Source organism: Porites lutea, chromosome 10, assembly GCF_958299795.1.
Source record: "Porites lutea chromosome 10, jaPorLute2.1, whole genome shotgun sequence".
Taxonomy (NCBI): Eukaryota; Metazoa; Cnidaria; class Anthozoa; order Scleractinia; family Poritidae; genus Porites; species Porites lutea.
In genome coordinates this window covers 1,868,868-1,890,274 of record NC_133210.1, presented here as the reverse complement: position 1 = coordinate 1,890,274, position 21,407 = coordinate 1,868,868, and the positions used below count along the sequence as shown (strand labels likewise).

The 21,407-nt window shown below is 40.6% G+C and overlaps 1 protein-coding gene across 4 annotated transcripts; it reads right to left on the bottom strand.

Annotated features, from left to right (window-relative positions):
- Nucleotides 1–1,998: 1,998 nt before the first annotated feature.
- Nucleotides 1,999–20,554, bottom strand: LOC140950394 (uncharacterized). Of its 4 annotated transcripts, XM_073399612.1 has the most exons (13): nucleotides 20,455–20,554; nucleotides 19,669–19,710; nucleotides 18,907–19,025; nucleotides 9,832–9,926; nucleotides 9,359–9,438; nucleotides 9,022–9,120; nucleotides 8,194–8,272; nucleotides 7,403–7,550; nucleotides 6,793–6,918; nucleotides 6,042–6,170; nucleotides 5,643–5,678; nucleotides 4,161–4,218; nucleotides 1,999–3,340 (listed from the first exon to the last, which is right to left on the bottom strand). In XM_073399612.1, the coding sequence occupies exons 3-13, from the start codon at nucleotides 18,937–18,939 to the stop codon at nucleotides 3,198–3,200; spliced, it is 1,026 nt and encodes a 341-aa protein (XP_073255713.1). In that variant the 5' UTR covers nucleotides 18,940–19,025; nucleotides 19,669–19,710; nucleotides 20,455–20,554; the 3' UTR covers nucleotides 1,999–3,197. The 4 variants fall into 4 exon arrangements, with proteins under 4 accessions (XP_073255713.1, XP_073255711.1, XP_073255712.1 ...); XM_073399610.1 differs by lacking the exons at nucleotides 19,669–19,710; nucleotides 20,455–20,554 and having other exon boundaries at nucleotides 18,907–19,086; XM_073399611.1 differs by lacking the exons at nucleotides 19,669–19,710; nucleotides 20,455–20,554 and having other exon boundaries at nucleotides 6,793–6,915; nucleotides 18,907–19,086.
- Between the last annotated feature and the right edge of the window lie 853 nt (nucleotides 20,555–21,407).

Here is a 21,407-nt window from a genome sequence, read left to right as displayed (position 1 = left end):
AAGCACGAAATTTAAGTTGTACATTGACTTTGCATGCTGAAAAGGAGGCCGGTCACCAAAAGGGTTCTTCAATCCATGTTCAATCCCTTCACTCCCACTCATATTGTCTCTCAATCCCCTAAATTCCGGTAGTTATTTTTGGATGGGGGTGGACAGGCCAACGAATCGGCGGATTTTGCAAATATGTTTTCCCGTATTCCGGAGTTCCGGATCCTGCAATTGCAGCGGATTGCAGATTCATCCATTTTCTGGGCCCAGATTTTAGACTTTGCGTGTAATAAAAATATTTTTGCCTGGATTTCGGATTCAGGGCGAAATTTTAAGGGCGGATTTGGTTAATAAACCATAAAGGATCAGCGGATTTGCATACCCTTATTCAACCCGGCCTCTTTTTTGCATACCGCAATTCATGCATACTCGATGGTAACAACTGCTTTTTGGAGAATAATATTTTGTTAGGCTAATAATTCCTTTGTATCTTGATTTTTCCGAGAAACAGGCAAATGCATTCCAAGAAGGGAATTTTATGTATCGATCGAGGTAAGCATGTACATTCTAAGTGTATGAAAACATACTTTGAATGGATTATGAAACGGTTACATTGTTGGATTCGGCTTTTGACTTATAACAGACATAAAACCCTCCTAGATCTGCTAATTCTTAATGATGTACTCATCCTCATCCAACAGTGTCTAAAATCCTCAAAGACGTACGTGTTGCAAGCACCCTTCTCCTTCGTGTTCATTTCTCAGAGACTCAATCATTTGGCGAAATAATTTGGATATAAATTTCACCTATTTACAAGTATCTTATTTTCAAAGTTACCTTTTACTGTATACTTCTCCATTTTAGTTTTTCTTCTGAAAAATAATTCCCATATTGCTCCCATAAGAAGCAAAGCGCTCAGCACTCCAAGAGATATATACAAAAGCTGTATCGCAAAGGTAGAAGTATTGTCGAAGAGGTTAACTTGTTTGGAAGTCTCTTGTTTCTTTAGCTAATTAATGGCAAATAGAGACATTACTAATTATGTTGATAACAGAAAATGAAAAAAAAAAAAAAAAAAATGAAGAGAAGAAGAAAGTTATGTATATGATGATTGTTAACCGTCAAGTTACCCATCCTGATGATAACCAGACAGCTACTTCGTACTCAAATTGACCAGTTTAAGTTCCAGATAATCACTTTCGAATTAAAATTTGTGGATCACTCACCGTTTCTGGGCAACGCATCGTAAAGTACTCGATAAAAATCGTCTCGATTTAATGGTCTCTCGATTACGTTTCCGGCAGTCCAATCGAAAACGTGAAATCGAGACTCGTTGCCACCTGTCTCGATGACTCGTTTCAGAAACGAGACACGTTAAAACGGGACCTAAAACGTTCTCGAAAACGTAGGGCAAAAAACGAGACTCGATTTTTCTCCAAAACGTAGGGCCCAAAACGAGACTCGATTTTTCGTGTTCGTAAAGACTTGTTAACTAACTCTGAGATTACACCATTAGAAAGGTATTTGCCGGGAGAGGGTAAATTCCAAAAAAATTAATGTATGTGCAAAAAATATCCTCTAAAAAAAAATAACCATGCACCGGCTTCAAAATATCAGAAAAGGGAAATAATGTGATTCCTTTTTTACTTGTAAGGGCAATGGCAACGAAAGGATTGAGTGTAGATAAGATTTCTGGGGTCTTCTGGGGTAATTCCCATAACTTTTACATGGTTCGCGCAATTCCACTGGGGAATCGTCAGATTAACCATTGTGAGGTGATTCAAATTTTCAGAGAACTCTTTTAAATTTCAGCAGGTCGTTCTTTACTATGTGAAAGTTAATAGTCATATTTATATTTTCAAGATGTTTGAAAAGTTTTTTGTTTTTTGTAAAAGGTAGGCACCCCTAGATAGAAAAGGTTAAAGATGGAAAATAAGATTGAAAAGACACCAGCAAATAATTACGACAACAACATTTTTGATAAGAAAGAGAAAAATTCTATTTGCATTTCAACTGAGGATAACATTAAAGGTTCTCACTCAAACCAACTTAGCCAGCGGCCATACAAAAGAGGGGAAAAATAAAAAACAATTGATAATACTAACAAAAAAATCATTTGTTGAAGCTTTTATCTTAACTATTGTATAGCCGCTCAATCATTATGGGATGGTGTTACTTCGACTAATGGTAACCACTCAATAAATAAAGTTAATAATTAAAAAAAAAATCACACTGCTCTATTAACACCTGACTCTAATCAGTTATTATTCTTAATGATATTAACAGCGCTCATCAAATCTGTTTTTGATTTTCTATGCAGTGTTCTTTTGGAAATATATTTTTGTATTCGGGCTTTAACGAAGCACTTGACTAATGAAACAGAAAAATATAATGATTTGATATTACTATTCTACTTTTAAACCTCTAACGAGGGTAGCCTGAGTATCAGGCCATCCTTATGGGCTACCGGAGAGGAGATTTTAGCTCTCTCCTTGTTCGCTTCTCTCTTCCCCCTTCTCACTCAGAAACGCCTGATACTCAAGCTATAACGAGAGAGGCCAAAAAAGTCACGTGCAACCAAGGGCTAATTCAGTTGCCTTTTAAAAAAAGGCGCATGTTCACCCATGTGGCTTTGCTTGCCCTATACCACAGAAAAATAATTTGGCGAAGTTGAAAGTTTCTCCCTTCAGTGTGTGTAGAGTGACGCTTCCGCCATGCGTGAAAAAAACGAACACTCTGCTCAATCAAAACACCTTCTGAATTTGAGAAAGGAAGGGTTTCAAAACAAGAACACCCGCTCACAAAGTCACGTTGGTGAACATGGGCATTTCAGAGCTAAATAGTTTACTCCTTTACATACATGTATGAACGAAGATAAGCAAAATCAACTCTGTTCTGAGCAATCCAAACAGTTTCACCATGGACACGCTCATGTGAGCTTTTGGTTTTATTTTTCATCTTAGAGGCTCGGAACATTTTAAGCAAATTTAATTCCACTTTTATCTGTCAAATACACAATATCAAAGAGTCCCCTTTTTTGTAGCCAATATTAACTCTACTCATGCATCTTGAGTACTAGAAGTAAGAATAAAAATAGTAAATCTTATAGCGTTGTTTTCACATTTTAAGAAAATACCCAGGGATCATCCCAGTCTTACTTCTTGGTTTAATTATAACGTTATCTGTACTGTAGGAAAAATAATTAATAACTAAGGATTTTTTTCATTTTCTTTTTTTTTCTTCTTTTCCCGCGAAGCAGTCGTCCTTTTATCTTTTCTTTCTCTCTTTTTCTTTTGCGCCACTTCCGCAGTCTCCTCTTCCGCAGCCTCCTCTTCTGGGTTCTCCCTTTCATCTGTCAATGAAAATAACCACCCTTTAATCTTTAATTTCCTAAAATGATCTGCTTCTTGATAAATCAGGTGGCGCATCTCAAACTAGAATCATTTGCGGTGCACCTGCCCCTGGCCTCCCTCCCACGAAAACGTACTTAGGGTTTTGTCACGCGTTTTTCTGCCATGAACATCTCATCCGTTAGCGCAGCCGCTTCCGTTCTCCGAAACGGACCAGTCACGGGCCGTATCCATTTTTTTTTTCAATGGGACTTTTACGATGACATTGTCGTTTACATTTAAAAAACAAAATTGACCAAAAAACTTCAAATTGAGTCACTTTGCCTATCCATGTGTTTTGCAGCTGGTGATTAGCTGTGTGATGCAACAAGTTGGCGTTCAGTTGTTTTTTGCACGAGTATTCATTAGTGGGGGAGAAGCGAGTGAACCAGCCCTTACGACGTCTGCGTTCAAGGCTAACCTGTGCCGAGTTTCGCGGAGGCACTGCGATTGACACATATTTCTAGTGTTAAACTTCAGTTGTAATTGGCTTTTTTTTTTCACCAAGACACCGTATCCATTTCTTTGTAATTTTAGAATACTATGCAGTCAAAGGCGAATGATTTCAGGATGACATAACTTATTCTTGAATAGTTGAAATTGTTTTCGATTTAATATAATTTAATTTTAAAAAAAAAGAAAAAAATGAAACGAACTACCACATTAAATCTAGGATGAACATAGGCCTTCAACTGACACCAGAAGTAAAGTATGTTACGTCCTAATTGTGTTTTCTTGTGCCAAATGTTAGTTTATTGTTGATAATACAGTAAGTATCCTTACCTTCTATAGTATCTGACAGGTCTTTAGTGCTGTATGGAAAGCTTCCCTTGAAAGACACCTGAAAAAAAAGAAAAAAAAGAAAGGGAAGTATTCTCCCCACGAAAGTACAACGAGCATGTCCGTCTGTGGGACAACCGTTGTCGTTCGTGGGTGGAATACTTCCCAGAAATGCCAAATAGTGGGCCAAACAACTTACTAGCGGTGGCTTAAATTCCACCTAAGTATTGACACTAAGATAGTTACAGTTCATTACCGAAAATAGGACAAGGGTCTATTCGTATTCACTTCCCACGGCTTGTTACATTTTATATTTGGAACTCTGTTGTCTGGGTTGAACTTCTCAAGAGCCTGGTCCCAAGTGTCCTGGCTCACGGAGAGCCTGGTCCCAAGTGTCCTGGCTCAATTAAGAAGTCTGTTGTCTGGGTTAAACTTCTCAAGAGCCTGGTCCCAAGTGTCCTGGCTCACGGAGAGCCTGGTCCCAAGTGTCCTGGCTCAATTAAGAAGTCTGTTGTCTGGGTTGAACTTCTCAAGAGCCTGGTCCCAAGTGTCCTGGCTCACGGAGAGCCTGGTCCCAAGTGTCCTGGCTCAATTAAGAAGTCTGTTGTCTGGGTTGAACTTCTCAAGAGCCTGGTCCCAAGTGTCCTGGCTCACGGAGAGCCTGGTCCCAAGTGTCCTGGCTCAATTAAGAAGTCTGTTGTCTGGGTTGAACTTCTCAAGAGCCTGGTCCCAAGTGTCCTGGCTCACGGAGAGCCTGGTCCCAAGTGTCCTGGCTCACGGAGAGCCTGGTCCCAAGTGTCCTGGCTCAATTAAGAAGTCTGTTGTCTGGGTTGAACTTCTCAAGAACCTGGTCCCAAGTGTCGTGGTTTGATGGAGAAGTCTGTTTCAAGTCTGTCATTTGGGTAAAAGTTTCTAAGAACATTGGGGTCCTACGCGTCCTGACTCAGTTACAGAGATTTCGTTTGTCATGGGGGATTTCTTTTCTTTTTCCCTTGTCCCTTTTTTGTTGTTCTTTGTTTTCAGTCAATTGTTCTTTGTGGGATACAGTTCCCGTTTTCTTGTTCCAATTTCAAATGGACGTTTCTTTATTTTTAAGATAGAACCGATTACAATTTTACCCTGGTCCTGTATCGGTGGCCCTTACTTAATCTCGGAAATTGACACTACTACGTTTGTATTCCTAACTGTCTTTACTCTATAGGTGTAGACAAAACCTCTGTTCAACAATGCGTAAAATCTGCTTCTGTCTACCTTTGTATTATAAAGATCCTTTTCATTGCTTTTTATATTAACTGTGCTTTTGTTGTCGACAGAACACGATACATTCTAAATTTACGAATTATGCACGGATTATGCATGGTTCAATTCTACCTGTTACCACCCCTCCGGACACATTCCCGGGCCGGATTCTGCAGCTTTCCCCTAACATGGTGGTCTATTGGTTACAGGTAGAATCGAACCATACATTATTGTGTTCTTTCTTACCTCAGAGGGAAAAGATGAAGTCACTTCCTCCTCGTCCTGTGTGGAAAAATTGGGAGAACAATCACCAAAAAAAGTTCGTATACGTCACAGTTATATTTTTTATGCTTTTGAATCTTACAGCGTCATATTGGAATTGCACGTTTTGCTGTTTAGCCGCCTGTCTCGACATTGCATTTCAGTGGTTTCCCATGTTTGACCTAAAAAATATTTTATGTTCGTTTATCCGCCTCATATTATTCCTGAGAGAGAGATTGAGATTGCTTTCCACATGAATAAGGTGCTTGATAATCGCAAAAATCACCAATTCGGCTTTTCACAAAATCGAGGCTCAGTTATTTGATCATAAAATAACTCCGTCAGTTTAGAGATGAGGCTACACAAACTTCGGCCTCCACTTACTCTTTCCGTGAGGTCCAGAGTCTCGTCCAAAGGGCCAACCCTCTCGTCGTGGGTCAGTAATGTTTGACCCCGGTGTAACGTAAAATATAACGGCATGTCTTGCATAGCACCAGCCCAGTCATATACCTCCTGTCATAAAATTATATGAAATCCATAATTTGTGGAAACATTAAACACGCGGCGAAAGACTGTGAAGACTAAATGAACGTTGGTGTTATTCTGTGGAGCTGAGGACTTTATTTCTGGGATTTTAGTTTGCCATAATGTTTAAGAAGACGTAATGAAACCGTTTTCTAATCTTTTGCAAACTGGAGTCTTAGGCCCTGGATTCACTGGCGATGCAAGTACAAGCGCAAACATAAGAGCGCAGTTAACCACAGGACTCTTGTGTCAGTGAACACAAACGCACACGGTAGCATAAATGGGAATGCGGAGAGCCGTTTTCACGGTGAAATAAGAGCACTCGTGCTTGTTCGTGCTTGCGCTTGTGCTTACCTTAATGCCATCGAGAAGTAGCTTTAAACATGTTTTCGAACAAACAATATTGCTGTCACTCCATCGCGTTTTAAACAAACAAAACCGTTCAAATCTATATCATGAAAAGCAAACATAAACCTTTTCTCAAATCCATCTTACGAACAGCAGAAACCGAACAGAACATGAATTAATGATATCCTCGTATTATCACGGAGCGAGCCTTAAATTAACTTACAGTTCTAATAAAACCTGGAAACGTAACGTTGCGTCTTACCTGGAACTGAGCTCCATTTCTGAATTTCCTCGACCTGGTTCCCAAGTTTGTTCTCAGGCGTATATGGACGCCCCTTTCTGGCTCGTCGGATACTCTTACCTTCCTCGCCTCTCTTATCCGTCTCTGCTAATGATAACCAACAAGAGGGTTCATTGTCAACTCTTATTGTGTAACCCAAGTCATATTTATAAGGAAGACTTGCCTCGCTGGGTCTCGCTTTTCCGATGGTGGGGTCACCCTTACAACCGGGCCAACTTTTCTCCATTTTATAAACTCTTTATCTCGCCCTGTTGTTACAACTCTGACAAAGCGAGACAATCAGAGCACGCCCGAGCGCTGTTGTCATTGGCAAAACTGAGAAGGCAGCTCTCGGCTCGGGTAAAGAGGTCGACATATGTTTCTCATATAAACGCTCGCCAAAGTTGCCTCGGCTGGGAGGGTGGCCCTCTTACCCGGGACAACGTTTCTTCTTATAAAAGGGGCCAAAAGACCTTATTCATCAGCTATTGGACGAGATCAGCGTCATAACCCATACCAACAAACACTGAACTATCATTTGCCTTTTACTCAGTGAAAGCTGTAGGAACTCTGCAGAATTGTTTATCTTTACCTTTTCCATGATCTGTCGCTCGCCATCGTCACCCTTGCCTTCTTCCCCTTTTTTTCGGCTGGAATTTGCACTACCCCCACTTGTACCAACTTCTCGCAATTCTTCATCCTGCGCAATTCTTTGCGCTCTCCATTCGGAAATTTTCTCCCTGCGTAGTAAACAATCTTCCATTACTAGAGCTCACGAGTTCTTTTCTTCTCTTTTTGTTACCAGTGAATCGGAGCAGACAGAGCGTGAGACTATGTTCATATGTGAAGCCTTCTGTATTGCATGTGTGCGTGAAATAACGCCCTCGCTTACTTCCAAAGAAACAAATTGGTCCCGATCTATTATCAGCTTGGAAATCTTTGTTTCGGAAGAAAAAAAAAAGGAACCTCTGTTGAGACAACAAAGCACCAGCTTCTTTAGTTTTTTTCACAGCCTCAACCAGGCATGATAAGTCGATTTACTTATTTATTATTATGTTACTCATTAATATTCCAGAAATGTAGATTTTTCAATCGTTTCCTTCGTTGATAAACATTTTAACGAACACGGTTTTGCCTTCCACCACCTTAGGTCAATTATTTATGGGACCATTTTCGAGGAATGAATGCGACAAAGGCGTGTGTCTAGTCATGGATTTCTTGTGGTTAAATAATTCATTTTATCCTTAGCTAAAATTATATTTTAGATAAAGCATCATGCTCAGCGCCGATTTTAGGAATAAAAAAATCTAGCCTTTAGTGAAATATTGGGATTTCTTTCCTGTTTTGTTAGCGATATCTTGTCTCAATAAACAAGGAACGTACCTCTCCGCAGATAACTGCTGGCATTTTTCCATGGCTTCACGGATCACTTCCCGGAGCTTCTGTGTGTCTATGTTGCTGTCTGAAAATACACATAAAAAAAGGTTCACTTTTCCTCCCTTTCTGAAAAAAAAAGGCTAAACGACACACTATGCCCAACAGTTGGGGTGACTCTAAATTTTGCAGTGTTCCCTGTTTAACTGGTCTTGAGAACAAATTAAAGTTTAGCCGGGTACATGTATTTAAACTGACAGTTACATGCCAAAAAACACACCAATTTATTAGAGTGATTACCCCCACAAAACACAAATAATCAGAACGTTTACTTAGTACTGGGTTACGGTTACTGATTAGTATTAAACTAGAGGATACGCGTTCCTCACTTTAAGTTTGATTTCCACTGACGCGTTTTTGGCTACGTGCGTTAACGCTATTATCACGTTATCGTGAAAAAAATTGAGGCAATATATAAAGTGTTGAGATTAAACGTGAAGTTAGCCGGGTTTTAGTTTAAACTTATGTGCGACCTTTTCATACATTGCCTCTATTTTATTTGCGAACGTAAATTTTACGCAAAGATCACGGAACCGAAATAGAGTCGAAATGAGTCCAGTTTCCCGGCCGAGATGCCCCTGATATAGTTAATAGAGGCGGCTAATTTGCAGTCGCCCGTGATAGCTAGAACATTTCTACCTTAGTGCCACATGCACACCAGATTAGGATGCGTTTTGACGAACGCGATAACCAAAAACGAAAATATTGAATATCCAAATGAAAGAATACATATTCCATACGAGAGTTAATTGTCTTGGTGCTAATTATTTCACCTACCTTGGAACTCCTTCATCAAGGTGGGTGTGGCCGAAGTTGATGATGGCGACAATATCATCAGTGTGTCGGCGATGTACCGCACACCAAACGTGGTGCAAACTGAAAGGCACAAATCTGAAAGTTACTGGATGTTTTTTATTACTTAGTTTCACTAGACTGATTCCTCTGTCTCGCAGTTCAGTATAACCTTTGATCAATGGTCATTTTTTGGAACAAAGTTAAGGAGGTGAAAGAGTAGGAAAATTATTTCATGACTTTTTTTTCATTCTGTCTGCACCGACAATTGCACTTTCAATATCAGTTTTGATAACCGATAATGCAAATACAAATCGTTTACCTCTCCGGCCATCGATGGAGGATGTCTCTGCCACCCAATAAAAAGAGCCTGTCGTTTGTCCCATTAGGTATCGGAGACCCCTGTCAAATGAGGATATGAATTAATGGTCAAAGATAATAGTGAGCATTTTGTCCCTTCCTTAAAAGGAAGAAACTACCAGAGCGAGGAGAGAGTATACATAATCAACTTTTATTTAAGATATAGCTCAAGTACATTTGAATGTAGTGCACTACTACTGTGCAATGGCGGATCCATGAGAGGGCGCCCGGGTGGCTGGCCAACCCCCCCCCCCCTCACTTTTGTCAGGGTCCGAATGACCGCCCTGCCCCCCTTTTCTGGAGGTTTGGATCCGCCAATGCTGTGTTCCAAAAAGAAACAGCCTCTACTTGACTCTATAAAATTGAATGTACTTTCTAATGGGAACAGTATTTGAGATTTCTTGTTAGATGTGTTGTTCCTTTGTACATGCTCACCTCAGAATCTCCTTCCGGCCAGAATCGTTTTGCTTCTGGGGGTTGAGGGTCACTACCACCATTGGGACGGCATTTTCCCGTGCTTGCCAGCAAAGCTAAGTATGGTAAAATACATATACCAGTTAGGTGTTGCTCTCGGGCAGTATAGAGTGGAAACTGTCACGAGTGATTTGCTTAATCTTGGTATGACATAAAGAACTTAATATCTATAATATATGCGCGATGATTATGATGTTATGCTACGGGCTGTGATTGGTCGTTGCGCATGATCTATTAGCGTACAGGTACATCAAAATTTGTTTTCTTATACATGTTCTTCTTTTGTTCAACGTGGCGCGCGGTTTTGTCGGATTAATGCCTCGAAAAAAGTCCAGCGGGAGCTATTTACAAAGAAGAAAAATAGATCAACGGAGACAAAAAGAACTCATGACAACTTGAGAATCTCTAAACTACAAGAAATCTTCACAACAGTTGCCATCGTGTGTCGTCGCTACGAGAGACTCGCTGTTGCCATTATTCTGCTTTGAGCAATAAAAGACGTTCAAAAATGTGGCTGCCCTCGAAAGTCGTACTTGGCATCCGAAGGAGTTTCGTTGTTATTCACAAGAAAACAGAGAAAAACTTGAATCGTCAGATCTTTCCTTTATCTCCAAATAATCTTTAACTCTTCAGTTCTTCAGATAATAGTTCTTCAGATAACAACTTAGTCTGCCTTACACGATACAGATGAGCGAAGGATTACATGGATTGTAAACCTAAATCACACATGTGATAAACAAGAACATGGCGGCAACTAGCACGAGTCCTAAGCAAAATGGTAACAACCGCTGACCATAAATACTGAAAACTCCTTACTACAGCGCTGCTGTAGTAACATGGCTCCTCAACTGCATGTCATGCAGTTAAGACAAAACAATAAACCTATATGAGTCCCTAAGGCTAAACGTTCAACAAACTATCAGTTCGATACTCAAACAGTAGAATCTCGAAAGCTCAAGTCATTGATCGGCAACAGCGAATGAGTGTTAAATGAGTTAATCAAAATCAAGTGTTCGCTACAGTGTTCATTGACAATGAAACCTTTGCAACGTCTTTCAATTGTTCTTCGTTGGCTCCTCGATGGGGACTTCCCTGGTCTCCTCGTGAAAGACATCTTCCTGGAACACTTCATCTGCAGTCAACAATAGAACGAGCTTGTGTATAGGTCTGTCTAAATATGATGGTGGGCGTTGGCGTTTGCCACTATCATCCAAATTCCCGTCTGCCATCAGCAACCTGACCTTTCTGACATATCCGTCGTCACTTGGGTACACCTGCACTACTTTGCCAAGTGGCCACTTGTTGCGCGTGCTTTCACTTTCCTTAGAGATGACTATATCACCAACAGCAAGGTTTCTCTTAGGCTGGACCCACTTTTGCCTGACTTGTAACATTTGAAGATACTCTGCCCGCCATCTCAGCCAGAATTCATTTGCAAGATACTGTACTCTTCTCCAACGTCTACGACAATACATATCGGCTCTTTGAAATTTTCCTGGGGGCGGTAGCACTCTTTTAGGTTTCATAGTAAGAAGATGGTTAGGAGTCAACGGCTCTGGCGCTTCTGCATCACATAAATTATCGACGCTGAGGGGTCTTGAATTAATAATGCACTCGACTTCTGTCAAGAGTGTTTGCAATGTCTCATCATCAAGTTGGCTGCCAGTTTGTAACAGTAGTGGTTCAAGTGCGTTGCGTACACTACGAATCATACGTTCCCATGTCCCGCCCATGTGACTAGAATGGGGTACGTTCAACTTGAATGGAATCCACTCGCATCCATTCCTTAGCAAATAGTCTTGAACATGATCTTGATTCATCTCACATAATGCTGCTTTCAGTTCACTTCGTGCACCAATGAAATTTGTCCCTTGGTCGGACCTCAGTTGTCTCACAGCACCTCTCCGATTCATGAAACGTCTCAATGCATTGATAAATGAAGAACTCTCCAATGAATTGGCAGTCTCTAGATGAACACTTCGTGACCCCATACATGTAAACAATACTCCATAGCGTTTAACTTCACTTCTTCTCTCTTTGACAATGAACGGTCCAAAGTAATCAACGGCACAAAACGAAAAGGGAGGAGCTGGTTCAAGTCTGTCGTCAGGAAGGCAGGCCATCTTCTGCTGCTCAGTGGGCCTACGTAGTCGTCTACATGTCACACAACTCGATATAAACCTCGCTACTTTTGATGAACCATTGATCAACCAATAGCCACTTTGCCGCAACTCGTTATGCGTCATACCACGACCCATATGGTTCACTTTGAGATGGTGATGTTGAATCAACAGTTCAGTCAAGTGTCCTTTTCGCGGAATAATGACTGGATGCTTCAGATCAACTGGTGTATCTGCTCTTCTGATACGACCACCAACACGGATTATGCCATCATGGTCCACAAACGGATCCAGTTTGTACAGCGAACTGGTCTTTCGTAACGCTTGGTTCCTCTTTCTGGCTTGGTTTCTGTTTGTTTCTCCGTTGGTTACATTTAAGTCGCAGAGAATTTGAAGTTCCTCACAGAAATGTTCGTACTGCAAACATCTGATGATGGTCTTCTCTGCCTCCTGAAGCTCTGGAAGTGTAACTCTCAGTATTGACTTCTCAACTTCTGTACTTGACCTTGTTACTGGACTCTCGGGTTTCTTAATTTCCCTTCTTTGAAGCTTGGACTTCAGACGTAAACATAGAGCTATGACCTTTATAGCACGGTACCAGCTAGATACACCATCTAGTCTGCTTGTTTCAAATTGATCTGGAAATGGAGCAACACTTCTGACCTTCGTGGTCAAAACAGACACTTTCTTCACCTCCGGGTCAGAGTCTTGAAGGCGAGGCAGCTCCACGTTTTCTGGTTCACAGGGTCCGCTTCTCCACAAGAATTCTGGACCAGTTAACCACAGAGATCCTTCAACCAGCTGCCTTGCGGTGAGTCCTCTTGATGCTTCGTCTGCGGGGTTGTTGTTTGTGTCTACGTAAAACCATGCGTTGGGATCGGTTAGGTCTCGGATTTGCTGCACTCTGTTAGCAACATAAACGTGAAACCTCTTGGCTTCATTGTTAATGTATCCGAGAACTACTCGGCTATCCGTCCAGAAGAACTCTTTCATCTCCGGGTACTCCAACTCATTTCTCACGAACTCACTCATTCTTGCGGAGATCGTAGCAGCGGCTAACTCCAGCCTTGGAATAGTCTTGTGTTTAAGGGGGGTTACCCTGGCTTTTCCGACGATGAAGGAACAATGAGCTTGATCGAGTTCGTTAATCAATCTTAGATAACAGCATTGACCATAACCTTCCACTGAAGCATCTGAAAAATAGTGGACCTCCACTGCTTTCACTGGGCCAAAGTTGTCTGGCTTGAAACATCGCTGTATCTCTAGTTTCTCCAACTGTACGATTTCTCGCCGCCACTTTTCCCACTGTGGGTGTAGATACTCTGGAACAGGGCTATCCCAATCCAACTTGTCTTTGCACATCTGCTGAAGAATCTGTTTACCTCTGAGTGTAACAGGGGCCAGGTACCCATTAGGATCATAAATGGAGCCAATAGTGGACAATACACCTCTTCGAGTTAAAGGGCGATCATGAAGTTCAATCCGGAACCGGAAACTGTCACTTTCAGCGCACCACATCACGCCTAGAGCTCTTTCAATAGGTAATGGATCTACAGCTAAGTTCAGTTCCTTTATTTCCTTTGAATGGTCATCAACCGGAAAGGCTTCAAGAACTTCTTTCTTGTTCGAGACTATTTTATGTAATCTGAGACAAGCCTTGCTACAAATTGCTTGACTGGCCTTGATTAACTGAATGGCTTCGGGTACCGTTGATACAGATTTTAGTCCATCATCTACGTAGAAGTCCTTGCGTATGAACGCCGCAGCATCTGTACCAAACTCTTCTTCGCCATCGTCAGCTGCTCGCCTAAGCCCAAAGTTGGCGCAACCTGGGGAACTGCTGGCACCAAACAGGTGAACTTTCATACGATAGTCGATTACTTCCTTTGATGGGTCCCCATCCAACCACCAAAGAAAACGTAACAGATCTCTGTGTTCTTCAGCAACCACGTACTGATGGAACATGCTCTTGATGTCCGTCATAAATGCAACGCTTTCCTTGCGAAAACGACACAAGATACCCAACAGATCGTTCATAAAGTCAGGACCTTGCAGCAAGTAGTCATTGAGGCTGACTCCGTTAAACTGGGCCGAACAGTCAAACACCACCCTTATCTGTCCTGGTTTCTTTGGATGGTATACACCTGTATGCGGTACGTAATTGACTTTACCGTCTTGAACTTTAAGACGATCTACCGGAACTTCCTCTGCACATTGTAAGATTATGTCCTTCATAAAGGCCTGATAATCAGTAAAGAATTTCGGATTCTTCTTGAATCTGGCCTTCAATTGGTTCCATCTCTTTACTGCGAGTTGGCGGTTATTTGGGAGACACACACTGTCTGATTTCAACGGAAGTGGCATCACGTAACGTCCATCCGATTGTTTCTTTACTCCGTCCTCAAGAATCCTTAGAAATCTTTCATCTTCCATAGAATAAGGTTTGTACTTGGAACTTGTCTCAACAAAGTCAGTTTCTAACACATGGAGAACTTTCTCTGGGCCAATAATCTCTTTAGCCTTCGTGGCGAATGCAAACTGGCTACGAATTTCTGAAGCTGCAACTCTATTGCACACACCCTTGTCTGTGTTTTCAACATCATTAGACTTGCAGACTCTTCCAATAACTCCCCAACCAAGTATAGTCCTCTGAGCGTACGGCTCGTCATCTTCACCGGCAACTATTTCCCTGGGTCGGATAGCTCTTGGGCAATTGTTTCCAATCAGGATAGAAATTTCTGCATCTGGGTGGTACGGTGTCAACTTATCGGCGATGGGCTTCAGATGTTGCCATTCCCTAGCCACTGCAGGTTTTGGAATCTGCGACCGGTTAGCTGAAACAAGTTCTCGGGTGAAGGCCACTGGCATCTTCACTACACATTCTCTATGGTAGTCAAGAATCTCTAGCCCAGATATCTTTTTAGTTTTAACACGGGCATTTTGCTGCTGCATTGTTGTCAACAGAAGCTCGGTTGATGGGCCTTGCAGGTTAAACCGTTCACAAAGAGTCTCAGACACAAAACTGACATTTGAATGATCGTCGAGGACTGCATACTGCAAGATTTCCTTCTCTGGCTCTCCCACTGGTCTGACCCACACTGGTACTATCATGGTGTGATCAAATCCACCGCTTTGTTCAGGAATTAGACATACACTCATACAATTTGAGATGGCAGCATTGTCTTGTGTTAGTTCCTTGTGAAGGCATGTGGGATGTGTTCCTGAGCATGTTTTCATTTTGCATTTCAACCTCTCCTTGCAGTTCGCTACCTGATGACTCTTACTGGCTGCACAACCCATACACAAACGTTCGCGGAAGAAGAAGTCTCTCCTTTCACTGAAAGGCTTTCTACAGAAATCAGCGCAGTCATCTAACTTGTGTTTTGCACCACAAAAGAGGCACTTCGTCAAACCATTTGGACCAGGATCCTTTGATTTACTAGAATTAGTGGGGTCTGATTTACTGTTACCACCACCCTTAGCTGATGTAGAAAGAGAACTACCCTTCTCATTATCTGGTTTCAGCTTCGGATTTCTGTTAAATCTTGGACTACTTGATGTGGCGAGACCTTCTAACTCTGGGATATTTGCCTTTTCTGCGGCTTCTCTGATGAAATCTGCAAACTTAACAAAGGTAGGGTAACTGGCTTCACCATGGGTATGTCTCCATTGTTTAATTGCATCTCTCCACTTGGTTTCAAGGTAGTAGGGTAACTTTGATAGTAATTTTACATTCTCCTTTGCATAGTCCAGTACAGAAAGACCTGGAATGGTGTTCTTTGCTGCTAATACCTTGTCTAACATGTCTGAGAACTCCCTTAAGGCACTGGCATCCTTGGGTCCTATCTTAGGCCACTTCTCCAACTTGTTAATAAATGCTGTACTCACAACATTACAGTTTCCATACCTTTCCTGCAATACAGACCTAGCTTTCTGATAAGCATCTTCTGTCCCAATCAGAAGATAATGTTCCACAACTTGCTTTGGCTTTCCAGTTACATACTGATTCAACATATTCAGCTTGATGTCTGCTGCCAGTGGTCTAGAGTCAACTAGAGCATTAAAGGCACTCTTCCACACAGGATATTGCAGGGGGTCTCCTTCAAATACTGGAATGGTCAGTTTTGGAAGTTGTCCAGAAACAAACAGTTCTTTGCTCACAGTACTTTGTTCTAAGTTAGCTTCTGTTAACTTGTCCATACACCTTTCTAATGATGAAGCAACCTTTTCCCACCCTTCACAGAAGGAGTTAACTTGACCTTGAGGATGAACAAACTGGTAACTTGAAGGGGAATTCATAACTGTTGACATAATTGGTGATGGGCCACTTATGGAGTTAGTTACAACAGGATCAGTTTTTGCCGACGAGAAAGCTTGTGTACAAGCTGCTTCTGTTTGAATGGGAAGACCGAGTTCAGGTTCAAAATGACGAACAGCAAATACTGACTGTGTTACGGCTCCCGGGGAGAATGATGGAGCAGAAGCCCGCAGACCACATGTTGTAGTCTTTGGTGTGGATGTTGTTGTCAAAACAGGTGTTTGGGATACATGTACTTGGGACTGAACTGATGTATTAGTCTCATTTGCATGGGTAGTTACTGTTAGAGATTGCAAGAATCTTTTCACTCCTTCGCCTTTACTCTCACTAGGAAGATTGACTAGATCTTCTTCAAGGGAGGGTGTTTGCTCATTATCAATCTCTTTGCATACACTTAACTTGGCTCTACTAAGTTCAAGTTCCCTCTTAAGTTTGAATTCTTCCAGTTTCTGTTTCTGTTTTAACCTTTCTATTTCTAAGGCCTTTTCTTGTTCCACATAGGCTAGCTTCACCTTCAAAGCAGCTTCTTCCTGTAGAAGCTTATATTTATCTACTTTAGTTGAAAGTACACTGTCTGAACTTGACTTTGACTTGACACTTTTGGTTGTTTTACTCCTCTTTGAACCCTTAGAAATGACAGAATTAGACTCCAAAACTGTTTGTTCCAAATACTTTATCTCATCCCTCACATCTCTTTCAAAATCAGACCACTCACCACAAACTTGCTCCCAGATGTTCCTGACCTTTGCTAACTCATCGTCTTGAACAGTTTCCAAAATGTCATTATATGCATCCACAAATTCATTCCACAGAACCTGTGCCTTACTAAGCTCTTGCTTCCACTTTGATAATTCATTACAATGTCCCCGAAGCAACAGTGTTTTTCTCAGTGTTCCCGTAAAACTTGACCTTTTATTCTTGAAAGAGTTCAACTTTATATCGTTTTGATAGGATTGACCCTTTTCGGTTAGCTTCCTGATACGAACTTCCGACAAATGCTGTTCATTTTCCACATGGAAAAATCCTTTGTTTTCGGCATTCTCCGATAGATCAACAATTAAAGGCGAAGACTTCTCGCAAACATCATCCAAACAATTATTTGAAGCGGAACTTACCACCTCACCACAAACATCCGACATTGGATCCTCAGGAATATCACTCAACTCTCGAGACATGACGAGTACTAAGTCCAAACCAAAGGCGATCAGAACTAGCTTTCTACAAAGGCTTACACCACTTGGTATCCATTGAAATCCTCCACAGGTCGTCCGGCTTTCGTTATGAACTTCTGGTTGTGACAGCGATGACTTTACAGTGGTTAAAGGCTTCACCAAGGACCATTAAGTTGTTATTGTGGCTGCCCTCGAAAGTCGTACTTGGCATCCGAAGGAGTTTCGTTGTTATTCACAAGAAAACAGAGAAAAACTTGAATCGTCAGATCTTTCCTTTATCTCCAAATAATCTTTAACTCTTCAGTTCTTCAGATAATAGTTCTTCAGATAACAACTTAGTCTGCCTTACACGATACAGATGAGCGAAGGATTACATGGATTGTAAACCTAAATCACACATGTGATAAACAAGAACATGGCGGCAACTAGCACGAGTCCTAAGCAAAATGGTAACAACCGCTGACCATAAATACTGAAAACTCCTTACTACAGCGCTGCTGTAGTAACAAAAAACTTTCCGAAGAAACCGTATAAGCTTACAAGTAAGATAAGGAAAAAAGAGGAAGCAGAGACGAAAAGTAGCGATTGGGCCTAAACCAGCACAAATTCGAACAGTGAAGCGGTACGAGGCAGGTATGTGTACAGTATATAAAACAAATAGATTCAATGTTGCTGTTGGTCTGTACATCATTTGCGGCTCGTGTACACTTCTTTGTTTTACCATATTTTGACGTCATCTGTGATCTCTATCATCCTGGACATAAATTTTAAGTTAGAGATGGGTATAAAATTGGAATACACTTCATGGTCAAGGGACTCTTTCTTTAGCTTAGGCCTTATCATAGCTTCCTTAAGTTGCACCGGCACATTAGCAGTTTCCAATTGATATGTTGGTCATCTCAGTTAAAACAGGCAACAAGACGTCCATGCACTCTTCCAGTATCGATGCTGGACGAGGGTCTCAAATACAGGTCTTGGGGAGGCAGGAGTTGATTAAACTCTTCACCTGGTCTTCTGTCATGCTTTCTAACTCAGTGAGTTCAGCAATGCAGGCCTGAGCATCCACAACATTATTGTTTGGAATTTTTATCACGTAAAGCTTGGATTCATAACTTGCTTCAAGGCTAAAAAATGCTCCACCTATATCTTGAACCCAATTTACACACACTAAAAAAATCGGCACGGCACGCCAAATTTTTGGCACCGTGCTGATGATTTTTAAGACACAGCACTCCCAATTTTCAACGTGTAAATGTATCGGTCTCAAATGTAATGTGGCAACAGTGCTCAAAAATTTAGGGGTGCCGAGACTACCTCCTGGAGGTTGTCTCGGCACGGGTAAATGAGGCACACTGCCCAAAATTTGGCATGCCGTGGCGATTTTTTTAGTGCATGTAAATGGGGTTTTGTTGTAGTTATGAATTACCTCTTCAAATGAGTGAAGAAGAAAGCATGGCATGGAGGTGTCCTCTCCTTGGCAGGCGTCCAATAAACGCTGTTCACAGCGTACCAACTCAATGGTTCTGGAGGTCACGTTGGTTTTCTCTGCAAAAGAAAATTTTCGTTTGGACATTAAGTATTGCCTAGGAGCACTATGAATAGAATCCACATATGCAGATCTCGGAGGGTGTTATCCACCTTGTCCGATAAAACCATCCGAGATCTGCAGAATTCTTCATTTTACTGTGAAAGCCAAATTCAATAATTGTTATATTATTCATTCCAAAAAAATTCCAAGTTTGCAGATATACTGGTACTCTAAATGGCAGATGTCTTTATTTCGCCATGAAATAAGTAAAATGTTCCGCCGACTGTTCAGCCATCGACTGTTCGGTCATTTTTTTCTCACGACTTAAACAAATGAACCTTGTCCTCAGGTTTTCTTGGACAACAGTTAAATAATCTGCAACCTGGCTACACTTTTGAGATCATTTGACAACATTGTTTCAATATGACAAAATTCTTGCCAAATTTGGTCCACAGTAGCTGGTTATGGTGAATTTATGTTATGTGTGTGGTTTTAACCAATCAGAAACTGGTTATTTTGAATGAATAATAATTATATTTGGACCCATGTGTACAGCTGAAACCTTGAAGATATATTTTATTTGTTTCCTCAAAATATTTTTACTTTTAAGAACATAGGTTGAAATTTTTTTGGTGATAATTTGGTAATAGTTAGACTTACCTCCCAGGCCATGTGGGGAATGGTCTTCAACTACTGTGCCCACTAATTAAACAAATAATGAAACAGAATTTGAATACGAGGTAAAAATCTCATTAACTGGCAGTCATTTACTTTTTTCTTGTTTTGCAAGCAATGCTTGTTTGATTATATATATACTCATGTTTACCCTGATCAATAAACTTTTAATGTAACTGACGTTATACACATCAGCATGTTTTGGATGATGGGTGTCTAACTAACCATGTCCATATTTCATTTTTATTATATAAACACCAATTAAAAATACCAGGTGAGCCTTCGCACAAAAACATGAAAAAACTTCTCATGTGAATTGATATCACCATTGCTATGGCTACATAAAAATTGGCGCCTTTCGAGGCAAAAGACTGTTAAGCGTTTTTGTTTGGTTATCTCTGGTGTTTAGATATAAAAAAGTGGGCATTACATGGCCCCTTGGAGAAACGGAATTTCTCTTCTCTTGTTGAAGAAATATTTCCCTAGATTGTTGCGCTCACTCGTATTATTCTATTTATTATTATTGTTTTTATTTATTTTTTTTTTTTTGTGCATGGCCATGTAGTATCCTGTACATCACAAGTCCTGGTAAAATTTCTTTGAAGACCTTATGTATTGGTGAAGTTTTATAGTAACTATATGGATACATTAATGCATGATAGTTATTGTCCAACACAGACAAAATTGGTGTTTTACCTGTGCCAAGAAAATATCAAAACATAACAATTGCACTAGATGTTCATTTTGTGATAAATAGTAATATTATTTTACCTTTGGTGCCTTCACCATAGAAGGGTGTACCAGAGATACCTAAAGAGAGCAGCAGTTACATTCTTAAATAAGGAAAGTCCTATTGATAAGGTTTACATATCAAGGGAGGGTTTATATACAAAACTTGCTTTTGAACAACCCTGTTACCCTGTTTCTAATACAATGGTGTTTAATGCCTTCTTAGGTTAATGGGGTGATGAAGAGAAATGAAGCTTTTTTAAAATCTTAACGAGATTTTATTTTGACATTAAAAGGCTGATAACAGTTCATGGCACTGAAATATCCAGTGCCTAGCTTTCACAGCAAAAAAATTAATCCAAGAGAACTTAATAAAAATACACGAGTGAGGGGGCAGGTACTTATTCGAGCTTTAATAGATAGCGTCCTCAGTATAGGATTTAGAATTCTACAATGGTGGTGTGGTGTCTTGTAGTTGTTGACTACATGTTTACAGTTGTACATATGAAAGTCTTCATTCTCCTTCTGTTGTGATTGTGATCTAACAGGCCACTACAATTCGTACTAAGAGGTGATGTGACCAATCCTTTCTTTAAACAATGAGTTGGAATCTTGCTGATGCTAAAAATTGATAGAGCACATAAAAATTATCTTACACCCGAAATTGGAGAGGAAATGCATACAACTGAGATATTTTAAGGCATGTTGATTTTTCAACAAAACAGTATAATTTGTATTGGCCACCATATGGGATGACATGGTGGCCAAAAACTACTTTTAGCTTATATCTTGTTAAATGTTAAAATATTTAATGTTTGATACGTGACCGGCTATGAACTTATTCATTTTAAGAAAATGATGGGTTTGAAAAACCAATCGCTATGATTTTGTTTAAGGTGTGACCCACTAATGGTTTTTTGAAGGCAAATTAACTTTCATTTTCATTAAAAAATGTCACAAGACCTTTTGGTAATAATAATAATAATAATAATAAT

Excerpts from the sequence above, each read along its gene's own strand:
- LOC140950394 (XM_073399610.1), bottom strand. The coding sequence starts at position 19,053 with ATGTCCAAACGAAAATTTTCTTTTGCAGAGAAAACCAACGTGACCTCC. Across the intron at positions 6,919-7,402 it reads AGCGACAGATCATGGAAAAG|CAGAGACGGATAAGAGAGGC; the intron begins GTAAAGATAAAC and ends GGTTATCATTAG. Across the intron at positions 3,341-4,160 it reads CCTGTCAGATACTATAGAAG|ATGAAAGGGAGAACCCAGAA; the intron begins GTAAGGATACTT and ends TTTCATTGACAG.